General features: G+C 43.6%; 1 protein-coding gene across 2 annotated transcripts; it reads left to right on the forward strand.

Moving 5' to 3' along the window:
• Positions 1-709: 709 nt before the first annotated feature.
• On the forward strand, positions 710-14,533 carry LOC138651980 (cornifelin homolog). Of its 2 annotated transcripts, XM_069742643.1 has the most exons (5): positions 710-728; positions 991-1,081; positions 12,624-12,732; positions 13,402-13,538; positions 14,084-14,533. In XM_069742643.1, exons 3-5 carry the CDS (start codon positions 12,630-12,632, stop codon positions 14,171-14,173), a joined length of 330 nt encoding a protein of 109 aa, XP_069598744.1. In that variant the 5' UTR covers positions 710-728; positions 991-1,081; positions 12,624-12,629; the 3' UTR covers positions 14,174-14,533. The 2 variants fall into 2 exon arrangements, with proteins under 2 accessions (XP_069598744.1, XP_069598743.1); XM_069742642.1 differs by lacking the exons at positions 710-728; positions 991-1,081 and adding an exon at positions 10,178-10,325.
• Positions 14,534-17,662: the final 3,129 nt, after the last annotated feature.

The following is a 17,662-nucleotide window of genomic DNA, read 5'->3' on the forward strand; positions in this document are numbered from 1 at the left end:
CATGGAAGCTGGTTTGATCCGGCAAGCTTCAGAGCAGTGATTACAAGCTCTTCAATATGGAGCCATAAATTTGTGAGCTTCAAGGATTCTCCAGTGAACAATCCAAGATTACTGTCGAAGAAACAATACAACCTTCCGTTTCTTCTAGAAGTACTGTGGATACATATAAACTCATTTAGCGAAGTCAGCAAGTAACTTCTTTTTCTCATTTATTCCCTTCCTCTTTCGCACTGGTCACACGGTCTTCATTAGGTCACATTGAGCTTTTGACTTCTCCTAAAGGAAACCAGAATTCATCTGTAGTCTGGGAGCTTGGTCATTTTTAATATCTTGTGTCTTCTGAGCTCCGAGACCTAGACATGTACACCGCAAAAAATCTTTTGTCTCTAGTTCCTATTTGGAAGGACAGCAGTCATCAGGATTAGGATCTCCAACGTTCTTGGAAACACTGGTTATCTTTTGCTTTGACAACTTCTTGATATTGTTTTCTGGACGCTTAGCCAACGCTATCTTTTTCAAGTATTTACACTCAAGCTTTGATGGAACACTCTTAAGGTTTGTGCAAACAGTCGCACAATGGCTGACGATGTAATGTAGATATTGACACGGATTAACATCCATGGCACCACCGATGTTGGTAACAATTAAAGACTCGTAAAGGATTCAACTTGGAACGTCTTCGTAAAGGTGCAAAAATTACATAGCTGCTGGCCAATTGTACAGTGAGGGTGAGTAAAGCACAGTTTGGTTATCTTTTAAACTGCAAGTGGGTGAGAGGGGGATCTGAAATGAAGCTTAGCAGCTCTACCAGGTCACTGAGATTTAAGTGATTGTCTGCAGTGGTGGTGTTCATGGACATCACTACTTAAACCTTCACAGGAGCAGCAGTGCAGCGTAGTCTCCACTTTCTTAAAAGCTGCCATCCATTCAGTTTATTCTCTGTTCACATCTGCATTTGAGCATTTTCTTTTTCTTCTCTGTTTTTTTTAGGAGCCAACAAACAGAATTAATGTCCAAAGCAGATCTTCTCCATTACTGATGCAATCGGAAGGATAATCGCCCCCCTATTGATTATTACGAGGTCAGTTTTAGTTCCCTTGCTTGTCCTTTTTTAGAATGTAAGTAAAAGTGCACCATGTCAAACTTTTTTTTCCCATTCTAAAAATTGAAACATAACAGAATTGGAATCTCCAAGCCCAGGTGTGAACATAGCCTCACTGAATTATAACATTTTTTTTAGCAGTGTTGGAAATTGGCACTTTGGAAAACATTGGGGTGATCTTGATTTAAGCCAGTCTTGAACTTGTCTACGAGGCAGCACGGTGGCTCAGTGGATAGCACTGCAGCCTTGCAGCACTGGAATCCTAGGTTCAAATCCCACCAAGGACAACATCTGTAAGGAGTTTGTATGTTCTCCCCGTGTTTGCGTGGGTTTCCTCACGGTACTCAGGTTTCCTCCCACACTCCAAAGACATACTGATAGGGAATATAGATCTTGAGCCCCAATGGGGATAGCGATGATAATGTGTGCAAACTGTAAAGTGCTGCGGAATATGTTAGCGCTATATAAAAATAAAAAAGAAGAAACAATAGAAGTAGGGCTGGGTCCCTGAAATACATTTTCCTGGAGGGACCAAGGTACTAAATCCTCTGTCTAACAGTGATTTATCTCAAATTCAGCAGATAAAACAAGATATATAAATGTAGGTGAGCACCATAAGAGGAAATAAGAGGTTTCCTGAAAGCAAGTGTAGCGCAAGATATACTCGTGAAGTGAAGACAGTTCACATCCAACATCTATTACTGGGAGAGACACAGAGAGCTCATTTCCAGCCTATATCACTGGGAGACACACAGATCTCACATCCAGCCTATATTACTGGGAGAGACACACAGCGCTCACATCCAGCCTATATTACTGGGAGAGACACACAGAGCTCACATCCAGCCTATATTACTGGGAGAGACACACAGCGCTCACATCCAGCCTATATTACTGGGAGAGACACACAGAGCTCACATTCAGCCTATATTTCTGGGAGACACACAGCTCACATCCAGCCTATATTACTGGGAGACACACAGAGCTCACATCCAGCCTATATTACTGGGAGAGACACACAGCTCACATCCAGCCTATAGTACTGGGAGAGACACACAGCGCTCACATCCAGCCTATATTACTGGGAGAGACACACAGCGCTCACATCCAGCCTATATTACTGGGGGAGACACACAGAGCTCACATCCAGCCTATATTACTGTGAGAGACACAAAGAGCTCACATCCAGCCTATATTACTGGGAGAGACACACAGCTCACATCCAGCCTATATTACTGGGAGAGACACACAGAGCTCACATCCAGCCTATATTACTAAGAGGACACACAGAGCTCACATCTAGTCTATATTACTGGGAGACACACAGAGCTCACATCCAGCCTATATTACTGGGAGAGACACACAGATCTCACATCCAGCCTATATTACTGGGAGAGACACACAGATCTCACATCCAGCCTATATTACTGGGAGAGACACACAGCTCACATCCAGCCTATATTACTGGGAGAGACACACAGCTCACATCCAGCCTATATTACTGGGAGAGACACACAGCTCACATCCAGCCTATATTACTGGGAGAGACACACAGAGCTCACATCCAGCCTATATTACTAGAGGACACACAGAGCTCACATCTAGTCTATATTACTGGGAGACACACAGAGCTCACATCCAGCCTATATTACTGGGAGAGACACACAGAGCTCACATCCAGCCTATATTACTGGGAGAGACACACAGATCTCACATCCAGCCTATATTACTGGGAGAGACACACAGCGCTCACATCCAGCCTATATTACTGGGAGAGACACACAGAGCTCACATCCAGCCTATATTACTGGGAGACACACAGCTCACATCCAGCCTATATTACTGGGAGAGACACACAGAGCTCACATCCAGCCTATATTACTGGGAGAGACACAGAGAGCTCATTTCCAGCCTATATCACTGGGAGACACACAGCTCACATCCAGCCTATATTACTGGGAGAAACACACAGAGCTCACATCCAGCCTATATTACTGGGAGAGACACACAGAGCTCACATCCAGCCTATATTACTAAGAGGACACACAGAGCTCACATCTAGTCTATATTACTGGGAGACACACAGAGCTCACATCCAGCCTATATTACTGGTAGAGACACACAGAGCTCACATCCAGCCTATATTACTGGGAGAGACACACAGAGCTCACATCCAGCCTATATCACTGGGAGACAAACAGATCTCACATCCCACATCCAGCCTTATATCACTGGGAGACACACAGATTTCACATCCAGCCTATATCACTGGGAGACACACAGACCTCACATCCAGCCTATATTACTGGGAGACACACAGATCTCACATCCAGCCTATATCACTGGGAGACATACAGATCTCACATCCAGCCTATATTACTGGGAGACACACAGATCTCACATCCAGCCTATATTACTGGGAGACACACAGATCTCACATCCAGCCTTATATCACTGGGAAAGTAAATAAGGCAGCACACTGCAGCGCTAGGACATACAAACTTGAAATACGAAATTTGAACTGCATTACTGCACTAGAACTATGAAAAGTGAGAGCATTTAGCGCATAAAAATGGCCAATTTTATGTGTACCTGGTAGCCCCTTTACGGCATCTCTCTTATACCAGGTCCTACGCTTGCCTTACCTCGCTAAGAATAAACGTCTCCATCTGAATGGGTACATGTGAAACCTCTTCCTAGACTAAAATTCTCTCTCTCTGTGGAGGGGTACTGGACCTGCTGTAATTAAAACACCTGTGGCTAGGAGGCGGAGTGCACGATCAGAAGGCTAGAGAATACATTTTACCTGGTAGCCCCTTTACGGCATCTCTCTTATACCAGGTCCTACGTTTGCCTTACCTCACTGAGACTAAAATTCTCTCTCTCTGTGGAGGGGTATTGGACCTGCTGGCCTCCTAGCTTCAGGTGTTTTAATTACAGCAGGTCCAATACCCCTCCACAGAGCGAGAGAGAATTTTAGTCTAAGAAGAGGTTTCACATGCACCCATTCAGATGGAGATGTTTATTCTCAGCGAGGTAAGGCAAGTGTAGAACCTGGTATAAGAGAGATGCCGTAAAGGGGCTACCAGGTACACATAAAATTGGCCATTTTTATGCGGTAAACGCTCTCATTTTTCATATTTCTAGTGCAGTAATGCAGTTCAAATTTCGTATTTCAAGTTTGTATGTTCTAGCGCTGCAGTGTGCTGCCTTATTTACTTAACTATATACGAGTTGGCGACTCTAGGTTCAGCACCTGTTCACACTGAGTCTATGTTTGGATGTGCAGGTCAGGTTTTTGAAATGTATTCTCTAGCCTTCTGATCATGCACTCCGCCTCCTAGCTTCAGGTGTTTTAATTACAGCAGGTCCAATACCCCTCCACAGAGAGAGAGAATTTTAGTCTAGGAAGAGGTTTCACATGTACCCATTCAGATGGAGACGTTTATTCTCAGCGAGGTAAGGCAAGCGTAGGACCTGGTATAAGAGAGATGCCGTAAAGGGGCTACCAGGTACACATAAAATTGGCCATTTTTATGCGCTTAACGCTCTCATTTTTCATATTTCTAGTTTTGAAATGTTATATCACTGGGAGACACACAGATCTCACATCCAGCCTATATTACTGGGAAAGACACACAGACCTCACATCCAGCCTATATCACTGGGAGACACACAGATCTCACATCCAGCCTATATTACTAAGAGGACACACAGAGCTCACATCCAGCCTATATTACTGGGAGACACACAGACCTCACATCCAGCCTATATTACTGGGAGAGACACACAGACCTCACATCCAGCCTATATTACTGGGAGACACACAGATCTCACATCCAGCCTACATTACTAACAGGACACACAGAGCTCACATCCAGCCTATATTACTAAGAGGACACACACAGCTCACAGCCAGCCTATATTACTGTGAGACACACACAGAGCTTACATCCAGCCTATATTACTGGGAGAGACACACAGCTCACATCCAGCCTATATTACTGGGAGACACACAGAGCTCACATCCAGCCTATATTACTGGGAGAGACACACAGAGCTCACATCCAGCCTATATTACTAAGAGGACTGTTGTGAATTCCGCTCTTGGGCTCCCTCCGGTGGTTGTAAGTGGCACCTTTGTGAGTTCTGCTCTTGGGCTCCCTCTTGTGGTTTCTAGTGGTATGGCTGCTCCTTGCAGTTAGCTGTCATCAGCTGCCTCCACTTATCGTCTCTTCTGCTCGGCTATTTAGGTCTGGCTCTTTCTTCAGCCAGTGCCACTTGTAAATGGTTCCTGGTTGGATTCACATCTCTTTGGAGTTCCCTGTTATCCTGACCAGTTCAGCTAAGCTAAGTTTTTGCTTGCTCTTTTCTGTCCATAGATTGTGGACTTATCTATTCTGTGCTTTCTGTTTGTCCAGCTTATCAGTGTGAATTAATTCTGTCTTGCTGGAAGCTCTGGGAGGCAGATTTGCCCTCCACACCTTTAGTCAGGTGTGGAGATTTTTTGTAAACTCTGCGTGGATTTTTGTAGTGTTTTATACTGACTGCACAGTATTCCATCCTGTCCTATCTATTTAGCTAGACTGGCCTCCTGTGCTCATCCTGGTTTCATTCTGTGTATGTCTTTTCCCTTTCCACTCACAGTCATTATTTGTGGGGGGCTAATCTATCCTTTGGGGATTTTCTCTGAGGCAAGATAGTTTTCCTGCTTCTTTCTCTAGGGGTAGTTAGCTCTTAGGCTGTGACGAGATGCCTAGGGTGAGTTAGGAGCATTCCACGGCTACTTCTAGTGTTGTGTTGAGCTTAGGGACTGCGGTCAGTACAGTTACCACTTCTTTCAGAGCTCGTTCCATGTTGCTCCTAGACCACCGTATCATAACAGAGGACACACAGAGCTCACATCCAGCCTATATTGCTGGGAGACACACAGAACTCACATCCAGCCTATATTACTAAGAGGACACACAGAGCTCACATCCAGCCTATATTATTGGGAGAGACACAAAGAGCTCACATCCAGCCTATATTACTAAGAGGACACATAGACCTCACATCCAGCCTATATTACTGGGAGAGACACACAGAGCTCACATCCAGCCTATATTACTAAGAGGACACACACAGCTCACATCCAGCCTATATTACTGGGAGAGACACACAGAGCTCACATCCAGCCTATATTACTAAGAGGACACACACAGCTCACATCCAGCCTATATTACTAAGAGGACACACAGATCTCACATTCAGCCTACATTACTGAGAGAGACACACAGAGCTCACATCCAGCCTATATTACTAAGAGGACACACACAGACATCACATCCAGCCTATATTACTAAGAGGACACACAGATCTCACATTCAGCCTATATTACTGAGAGAGACACACAGAGCTCACATCCAGCCTATATTACTAAGAGGACACACAGCGCTCACATCCAGCCTATATTACTGGGAGAGAAACACAGGGCTCACATCCAGCCTATATTACTGGGAGACACACAGACCTCACATCCAGCCTATATTACTGGGAGACACACAGACCTCTCCATCCAGCCTATATTACTGGGAGACACACAGATCTCACATCCAGCCTATATTACTGGGAGAGACGCACAGACCTCACATCCAGCCTATATTACTGGGGGAGACACACAGACCTCACATCCAGCCTATATTACTGGAAGACACACAGACCTCACATTCAGCCTATATTACTGGGAGAGACACACAGAGCTCACATCCAGCCTATATTACTAAGAGGACACACACAGCTCACATCCAGCCTATATTACTGGGAGAGACACACAGAGCTCACATCCAGCCTATATTACTAAGAGGACACACACAGCTCACATCCAGCCTATATTACTAAGAGGACACACATATCTCACATTCAGCCTACATTACTGAGAGAGACACACAGAGCTCACATCCAGCCTATATTACTAAGAGGACACACACAGACATCACATCCAGCCTATATTACTAAGAGGACACACAGATCTCACATTCAGCCTATATTACTGAGAGAGACACACAGAGCTCACATCCAGCCTATATTACTAAGAGGACACACAGTGCTCACATCCAGCCTATATTACTGGGAGAGAAACACAGGGCTCACATCCAGCCTATATTACTGGGAGACACACAGACCTCACATCCAGCCTATATTACTGGGAGACACACAGACCTCTCCATCCAGCCTATATTACTGGGAGACACACAGATCTCACATTCAGCCTATATTACTGAGAGAGACACACAGAGCTCACATCCAGCCTATATTACTAAGAGGACACACAGCGCTCACATCCAGCCTATATTACTGGGAGAGAAACACAGGGCTCACATCCAGCCTATATTACTGGGAGACACACAGACCTCACATCCAGCCTATATTACTGGGAGACACACAGACCTCTCCATCCAGCCTATATTACTGGGAGACACACAGATCTCACATCCAGCCTATATTACTGGGAGAGACGCACAGACCTCACATCCAGCCTATATTACTGGGGGAGACACACAGACCTCACATCCAGCCTATATTACTGGAAGACACACAGACCTCACATTCAGCCTATATTACTGGGAGAGACACACAGAGCTCACATCCAGCCTATATTACTAAGAGGACACACACAGCTCACATCCAGCCTATATTACTGGGAGAGACACACAGAGCTCACATCCAGCCTATATTACTAAGAGGACACACACAGCTCACATCCAGCCTATATTACTAAGAGGACACACATATCTCACATTCAGCCTACATTACTGAGAGAGACACACAGAGCTCACATCCAGCCTATATTACTAAGAGGACACACACAGACATCACATCCAGCCTATATTACTAAGAGGACACACAGATCTCACATTCAGCCTATATTACTGAGAGAGACTTACAGAGCTCACATCCAGCCTATATTACTAAGAGGACACACAGTGCTCACATCCAGCCTATATTACTGGGAGAGAAACACAGGGCTCACATCCAGCCTATATTACTGGGAGACACACAGACCTCACATCCAGCCTATATTACTGGGAGACACACAGACCTCTCCATCCAGCCTATATTACTGGGAGACACACAGATCTCACATCCAGCCTATATTACTGGGAGAGACGCACAGACCTCACATCCAGCCTATATTACTGGGGGAGACACACAGACCTCACATCCAGCCTATATTACTGGAAGACACACAGACCTCACATTCAGCCTATATTACTGGGAGAGACACACAGACCTCACATCCAACCTATATTACTGGGAGAGACACACAGACCTCACATCCAGCCTATATTACTGGGAGAGACACACAAATCTCACATCCAGCCTATATTACTGGGAGAGACACACAGAGCTCACATCCAGCCTATATTACTGGAAGACACACAGCGCTCACATCCAGCCTATATTACTGGAAGACACACAGTGCTCACATCCAGTCTATATTACTGGGAGAGACACAGAGCTCACATCCAGTCTATATTACTGGAAGACACACACCGCTCACATCCAGCCTATATTACTGGGAGAGACACACAGAGCTGACATCCAGCCTATATTACTGGGAGAGACACACAGAGCTGACATCCAGCCTATATTACTGGGAGAGACACGCAGAGCTCACATCCAGCCTATATTACTGGGAGAGACACACGCAGAGCTCACATCCAGCCTACATTACTGGGGGAGACACACAGAGCTCACATCCAGCGTATATTACGAAGAGGACACACAGCGCTCACATCCAGCCTATATTACTGGGAGAGACACACAGAGCTCACATCCAGCATATATTACTAAGAGGACACACAGCGCTCACATCCAGCCTATATTACTGGGAGAGACACAGACCTCACATCCAGACGATATTACTGGGAGAGACACACAGAGCTCACATCCAGCCTATATTATTGGGAGAGACACACAGACCTCACATCCAGCCTATATTACAGGGACAGACACACAGACCTCACATCCAGCCTATATTACTGGGAGACACACAGCTCACATCCAGCTTATATTACCGGGAGAGAGACACAGACCTCACATCCAGCCTATATTATTGGGAGAGACACAGATCTCACATCCAGCCTATATTACTGCAAGGGACATTCCCACAAGAAAAAAAATATAAAAATTTAGATCAACCTGCAAACTGCATACCACATGATCTGAAAGTGAATGAAGGAATGGAGTTTGCAGACTGTAGCTTTCGTTGGGTGAAATGGATTTCCATGTTTGCCTAAAATTGATCACTCTCGACAGCACATTAGTCTTTGACATGATGTGCTGCCGAGAACAATGGCATGCGCACAGAATTGGTTTGTGACATTTTCTTCTATATACAGGACAATGATTCAGCCCTGTATCTAATTACCCTATATAAAGTGGTTTGTTGCTGCAGCCCCTGCTGACCAATTCTGTGATATAGATATATGGATACATAGAGACTATGTAAGGCTATGTGCACACAGAGGTTTGTTAGGATTTTTTTTTTTTTTTTTTTTGGGGGGGGGGGGGAGGAGGGGGGGCGGGGTTAGTTGTTTTGCTCCAAAGGACGCCTGAAAATATACTTGAAAAAATATTTGAAAACTAATTTGTTGTTCCTGTGTTCAGTCTTTTTGAGCATTTGTCTTTGGCTGCAGGTTTTGAATAACGCCTGGTGGGAGACAAGTGGGTGTCACTTTTAGGAAGCGTCTCCTGAAAAAAAAAACTGTCCAAAAATGCTATAAAAATAAAAAAAAATAAAAATAAAAACTCCTCCAAAAACTCACCGAAAGAAGGAACTTTTTCCTTAAGCATTTTCAAATAGAAAATATATTGCTTTTGCCCAACTGGAAATCTTCAAGATCTAATCTGTTCTCCCTGGCTTACAAGGTAGAAAATCAAGTTTTCCGTCTACGCAGATGACAGATGTGACAGGTATCGGGGACAAAGCAAGAAAGGAAGGGACATAAAAGGTGCAACCAAGAGGGTGCGGCTGCAGGAAGGTGATCAACACGTAACCCAAGGAGTGTGACCAAAAAAAAAAAAACTAGGGAAAAATAGTAAGGGAGGTAGCCATGATGTCATGTTCTCGCTCTGCACCCTCCCAACGCAGCTTCAGGTCCTTAATAAAAGCCTGAACCCGAGCTGAACGGTCACAGCTCCGACAGCATCCTCAGCCTTCGACAGCTCTGCAGAACAAGTAAGTGTCAGCTCTTCAGACCACTGTCCTCTGCTTGGTCATGGCTTTGACATTGAAGGGGACTTCTTATGGATTTTTTTTCCCTGTCTTTGTGAATATATATTTATTGGCAAAATTGCTATAGATGGATTGTTGGATGAAAATTTTAAGCAAAATTGCATTTTTCAAAAATGTCACCGCTTGGCTCATTCGGAGGTTTTGGGGAAGATTTATCAAATTTGGAGCAATTATCCATAGTTCTGAATTCAGATTCGCTACGAAAACAAATCGGCAATTACTCCAATTTTATTTTGCAGCATTTGGGATAAATCGCGCCTCCTATCATTTATTCCAGTCCATATTTTATTGTAGCGGTGTAATTGGTATATGATGGCAGGGTAGATTTGGCAAATTTTTCTGTGTTTCAAATTTTTCTTCTATGGTTAGATACATGTGTTATCGATTGTCAGTTTCTTGATCCCCGCTAACTTGGGTCATGCCCTAGAGTTGTGTAAAGGTCTCTGACTGACACCCTTTAAAAAGGAATCTAAATTTTGGGATTATTGAATACTACAGGGAAAATAAAAAAGATTTTTCGAAAATGAGTAATCCGTAATGGAAACTTAGACGTATAGAGATGAGCAAATTTTTCAATATTCAGTTCGGATTATGATCGCCATATTTGCCGAACATAGCCAAAACACTATTGGAGCCAATGGGAGTAGAGACGAGCGAATATGTTCAGAAACCTAAATTCGGCACAAATAGGGTACCAATGTGTCTCGAATATGGCAAACTCTGATTCGGCGATTGTTTTCTGAACATATTCGCTCATTTCTATTCGACAGAACCCAGTGTAAAACTTTACGTCATGTTTTCTGTGTCTGATGGAATCCATCTAGGATCTATCACACGACAATGAATATCATTGATTCGGAATCTGTCGGAATTCGGGCAGGGCGTCCAATCTTTGACATAGAAAAATATATTTTATACCAAATATAGACTTTCCAAAGGGCAAAGTCCTACTTCATAGGGTCAGTTGGGGTAGCGTTACGGACACAGCGGAAATCCACAACCCCAATGTGGCAGAAAGTTTTACCATGATTGTCTCTGTGGAACATACTTGGCTTTCCCCAAATTCTTTTGTGACCAATAGGTCGGTCACAATAAAAAGAAAAAAAAACTACCATGGGTGAAATTCACCTTTCCTCCTGCCCGGGTCATTGGGATTACGGTATTTGCCAACGTCACATGAGCTGGTAAATGGGAGTTAATGGACAAATATTAGTTTAGTGCAGTTGGCAAATTATTTTCTTTTTACGGATCCTTCCACGTTGGGCAGTAAAAGGTCATTGATTTCATTCTCATCTCCATCATGGTTAATTGACCAGGAATCTAAAATATCTATCAACCGGAAAGGTCTTCCATGGAGTCTCCCTCAACCTATATAGTATCAACAGCTCACGGTCATGGCTTGTGCCTCCACGGAGAAAAGAAAGAGAAGGACGGAGCTAACCACAAGGTGACTTCTCTCCTGAGCTGAGGTTTCCCCTCTCTGAGCAAAAGCTTACTTGGCTCACATGTCTTGCGTTCTACCCAAGAGAAAACCCCAGAGAAAACAAAGCTGAAATCCCACTGGATGAATGGGGGTTGGTCGTCGGTGGTGCATGTCTACGGTAGAGATTCTGAAGCCTCCAATGCGAAATGTGTAACAGGACACCTCAATATGTTCTGCTGTCTTTTGATGTCCTCGGGTCGCCTTCCGGCACCAGATCTAAATGAAACCTCTTCATCCCCTTAGCTTTTTCCATTGGGTATAGTCCTAGCTAGCATATTGTTCAGAGATGTGGTCATACATGGTGTCGCAATCGTGGTAAAACCACATCGCTTTTGTAGACATTTTGAAAACGATGCCACTTTTGTAGCCTCAACTTGAGCACAGCCTTTATTTCTCCATATTAGAAGGATTTGAGTAAGATAACAATAGTTCAAGAAATGTAATACATTGTGAAATCCCAATAGAAAAAAACGTATGTGCAAGCCAAACACCGGAAAAACACTTTTATTGATGCTTGACCCAACAGAAGAAGTTGTGTCCAGCTGTTGACGATATGGGCACAAAGGTGGGTCCACTGACCTTCAACAGATGAATGAGACGTCTCTGAGGACCTACAGTAATTACACAGGTCTCATATGTTCCTGACAACATGTTTGTGCAGTTTCGCGAACACGCTCTCATGGGATTGTACTTGTCACTGTATATAGTACATGCCATGATGTTTGTGCCTTATCCTACTGCATGTTCTTCTCTTACAGGTCACAATGTCTTATCCAATCAGTCAACAGCCCCAAGCCATGCAATATGCCACCACTAGCAGCCAGTGGAACTCCGACGTCATGGACTGTTGTGAAGACATGGGAATTTGTAAGTCCACCTACAAAACATCTTTTATCGTCTGATAGATAAAACCTAGGAGATAGTCACCATATTGAATTTAAAATATGAGGGTATAGAGAGTAGACTGAGCACCCAACACCGCATTGTAATGATGGAGATGTCCATCAGTGCGTGTGGCCAAAGATTGTTCTGTGCCGCTGCTACATCGCTCGTGAATGGGGTCACATCGCGGCCCTCACGATTCAGTGACACGAAATTCACTAAAAGAAAGAACCAGTTGGATTTTGGCAACTTGCAGGTTGCAATGGAGCCTCATTTACGCGATCTGTGCTAAGGCTAAAGTCATCATGTACCCCGGCTTGTTAAAGGGTTTAACCATAAAAAATAAAAATTTAGGACACCTATCCACAGGAATGTAAGGCATCACATAGTCCCTTGTGAAAAGAGAACTTAGTGGACATGTGCAACCACTGCTCCATTCACTGGTCACACATGCTCTCCATCGCTTGCTTCACACAGGGAACGTTGGGTCCTCCAATTCTCCGGAACGTTTGAGGTCACACATGGCTCACCTAAGTTTTAATTATGTAATAAAGCCCTTCAAATCTCAAGGATCCATGTGGCTTCTGTGTGACTGTTCATAGCTTTATGTATTTATTTTGCCCTCTCGAATCATCTTCTTTTTCCTTATTTAAGGTCTCTGCGGAACATTTGTCCCTTGCATTTTGGCATGTAGAGTGGCTTCAGACTACGGAGAGTGCTGCTGCTTGCCGTTTCTTCCAGGCACCCTGATCGCCATGCGGACTGGCCTAAGAGAAAAATATCATATCCCGGTAAGACTTTTTTGGGTTTTTTTTTTTTAGACAAGAGAGGTTGACGTATCTGGGGGGAGTGAGTAAAACTTTACACTCCCGCTGTTTGCAATTTCCTAGGTGGGTTCACATGGCAGAAATTCTGTCTATGATGAGCGCCTTTGAGTGTTTTTCTCATATGTCGGCTGATTGCTGTAGTGTCCGAGAACCGACATGTCTGATGGGAACTTATCATAGGGGGGACACAAGGATCGGCAGTCCAAAATTCGACATGCCAAATCCTTAACTCCACCAACAATCAATGGTCTGGGGCTCCCATATACATACAACTGTCGACTGAACCTGACGTTATCGGTGGTTTTGGCCAACTTTAGTCTAATGTGCATGAAGGGCTTAAGCTCACAAGTCTATGGATAACCACGCACAAGTTGGCAGATCCCAACCTTTTCAGCATTACCTGACTCTCTAATGTGTATGGAGGCTAATGTGTATTATTTATATATTATATATAGAAATGCCCTTTATGGATCCTATTGTAAACTATCTCTTTTTTTTTTGCATTACAGGGAAGCATCTGCAATGATTGGGTATGTTTCGCGTGCTGCGGACAGTGCACACTGTGTCAGATGGCTCGTGAGCTAAAACAGAGAAATTAATGAGACCATGCAAAAGGCAAAATGTTTTACTTGCAAAGACCTGCAGAGCATTCATGGACTGACAGATTTGATTGATTGCTGCGACATGAGACCATCGGCCGCTTTATCTTAGCATAATCTCCAATGTGGAAGGAAGCAGCATCATATTATATAGGGTCCAGACAAAAACAAGCCCCTCTACTTATCCCATTAGTTTTATGACATGTTGGGACATTTGGAAAGATTCCTGAACTTCTGGCATCTCTTCGTATAACCACTGAATGAGCGTTCCTGTATTTAATTTTAATAATTCTATTTTTGTTATTTCTTTACATCTTTGCACTGTATAGAATAAGATTATAATAAATCTATATCTAAATATTGCGGCTTATTTAACCTATTGTGTTTTATGCAAACTGCGATAGCATTTAACAGCAACTCCTTTCACATAAAACCTGGAGAAAAGTAGGGTCTTTGCGCCATTGTCCTCCCAAACAAGTCAAAGCCATTTCTGTTGTACATACCGGTCTAATATGTCCAAGAAATATACTGATTCTCATGCTCTGTAACTTCCCATTCACTCTTTTTTGAGTGGATGGATCCTCTACATCAGTATTCTGCCAGTACAATAGGCGCTAGATCTTCCTTTCTCAAACTTCACAAAATCCATTGTACAATGACTTACCCTAAACTGAGCTGGCGCCTTGACAGGCAGGAGAGAAGGAAAAATGAGACAAAGACCCAAAAGTGAGACAAAGATAAAGTACCCACCCCCAATTCCTATGTAGCGACAAAGACCCGCCCCCACTTCCTGTGTAGAGATAATGACCTGCCCCTAAAATTCCTGTGTAGACAAAGAACTGACCTGTTTCTCCTGAAGAAAGACCACCCTTTTTTTCTTTGTAGAGTCAAAGACTCGCTCCCACTTCCTCTTCCTGTAAAGAGACAAAGACTGCCTTCACTTCCTGTAGATAAAGACCCGTCTCCACTTTGTTTGTAGCATCAAAGACCTGCACCCACATTCCAAAGACACAAAGACCTGCTCCCACTATCCTTGTAGAGACAAAGACCTGCCCCATTTCCGTGCACAAAGACTCACCCCATTTTCCTTTTTAGAGACAAAGACCTGTCCCCACTTCCTGTGTAGAGACAAATAACCACCACTTCCTGTGTAGAGACAAAGACCTGCCCCCACTTCCTGTGTAGAGACAAATAACCACCACTTCCTGTGTAGAGACAAAGACCTGCCCCCACTTCCTGTGTAGAGACAAATAACCACCACTTCCTGTGTAGAGACAAAGACCTGTCCCCACTTCCTGTGTAGAGACAAAGACCTGCCCCCACTTCCTGTGTAGAGACAAATAACCACCACTTCCTGTGTAGAGACAAAGACCTGCCCCCACTTCCTGTGTAGAGACAAAGAGTCACCCACACTTCCTGTGTAGAGAAGACCCACTTCCTGTGTACAGATAAAGACCCACCCCCACTTCCTGCGTAGAGACAAAGACCCACCCTCACTTCCTATGTAGAGACAAAGACTCGCCCCACCTTCCTGTACAGAGACCATTTTTACCATTCAATGCACATTATAAAAAGAAAATGCACATGTGCATTTTATTTTTATTTTTTTTTTGCCATAATGTTATTCCACTTGGAATTTTTTTTCCCTTTCTCAGTACTTTGTATACTAAAATGACTGGTATGATTGAAAACTACGCCGCAAAAAAAAAAAAAAAAAAAAAAACCTCACAGGACTATTTTGACAGAGAAAATAAAAATGTATGGCTCTTGGAAGAAAGTGGGAAAAAAATGAAATTGCAAATCTGAAAAAGATGTCAAGGAGCAAAGTACAATTTGGGTATGTGCACATGTTGCGGATTCTCTGCGGATCCGCAGCGTTTTTTGAGGTGCAGAAACGCTGCAGATCCGCAATTGATTTACAGTACAACGTAAATCAATGAGAAAAAAAATGCCGTGCACACTGCGGAAAATCCGCTGCGGTTTAAAAGAAGTAGCATGTCACTTCTTTTTTGTGAATCTGCAGCGTTTTTGTACCCATTCCATAATAGAAAACGACAGGGGTAAATACGCAGCTAATCCGCAAAAAAACCCGCTGCGGAACCGCACAAAAATGCGACAAATCCGCAGGTGCGTTTTCTGCCAGGAGAGGCAGAATCCGCCCCAGAAATTCCTAAGGCTAATCCGCAACGTGTGCACATAGCCTTTGCGTTCTCATATTGACTTGCTGCTAACAATTGGCTGCGGTATTGAATAAAAAATAATCATAGTAAAAACCTCTTATGGTCGAGCGTGGGAATGACATGTGGGTCGCTTGTGGTCCTTGAACAAATTATTAAAATATAACCTTTAATTGGATTGTTTAAAACAATGCACACAAGACAAACAACAAATACAAAATAATAGAAGGCCCAAGGGGACAACTTATCCCTACTCTCACTCTGACTCCTACCTTACAGCGGAGATTGGCACCCGAGACCTTCGCAGATGGCGCCCCATGTTGGATAGCTGCTCGAGAACAACTAGTTTACTTCGCTTTTGTCCAACATATTAGCGGTCATGGACTATGTTTGGTCAACTAAAAGGTCCTCTCTAACTCTCTCCTAAAATGTTTCTTTTACACACATTAGCACAAAGTTGTCGGACCCCAACCATTTCAGCACTACCTGACTCTCCATAATATGGCAGCGGATTTCAGCAGAATCATCCAACATTCAGATCTTGTGGGAGAATGTATTGTTTAACTTGTGATATAAAGAAATTGTTCTATTCATCATGAAAACATGGAGGACACAATATATAGCATAGTCTAGAACACAGCATCGTCTGCTGCCAGCTAAAGCTAGTCCCTCTACGACATATTTATTACAATCTAAATATCGCTGCTTATTTAACCAACTTGTTTCACACAAAACCTGGAGAAAAGTAGGGTCTTTGGACCATTGTCCCCCGAAACAAGTCAAAGCTACTTCTGTTGTGCATACCGGTCTAATATGACCAATAACTGTACTGATTCGCATGCTCTGTAACTTCCCATCCACTCTTTTTGAGTGGGTGGATCCTCTACAACAGTATTCTGCCGGTACAATAGTCACAAGATCTTACTTTCTTCATTGTCCAATGACTTACCCCAAACTACGCCCCCAGGGTGGGTATATGTGAGCAGTCACTCCCACTCATCTCAAGGACTGCTTGTAAAACACCAGCCCTGATACGCTATATTATAATAACAATAATCTTTATTTATATAGCACCAACATATTCCGCAGCGCTTTACAGTTTAACAGTTTCAAACACAAAAGTCATAAGTAACAACGTTAACAATACAATAATTAAAGCAAAATAAGACGACCCTGCTATATTAACTCTCTCAGCACTATACGTGCTGGACCATGCTTTTCCGGGCTTACATCACCGAAGCTACCTCGATGCAACATATCTCCCCTCAAGAACCTGTTCTGTGGCCATCATACAATATACACTGCTCAAAAA

This window comes from Ranitomeya imitator, chromosome 10 (genome assembly GCF_032444005.1).
Source record: "Ranitomeya imitator isolate aRanImi1 chromosome 10, aRanImi1.pri, whole genome shotgun sequence".
Lineage (NCBI taxonomy): Eukaryota > Metazoa > Chordata > Amphibia > Anura > Dendrobatidae > Ranitomeya > Ranitomeya imitator.

Excerpts from the sequence above, each read along its gene's own strand:
- LOC138651980 (XM_069742643.1), top strand. The coding sequence starts at position 12,630 with ATGTCTTATCCAATCAGTCAACAGCCCCAAGCCATGCAATATGCCACC. Across the intron at positions 12,733-13,401 it reads TTGTGAAGACATGGGAATTT|GTCTCTGCGGAACATTTGTC; the intron begins GTAAGTCCACCT and ends TCCTTATTTAAG. Across the intron at positions 13,539-14,083 it reads GAGAAAAATATCATATCCCG|GGAAGCATCTGCAATGATTG; the intron begins GTAAGACTTTTT and ends TTTGCATTACAG.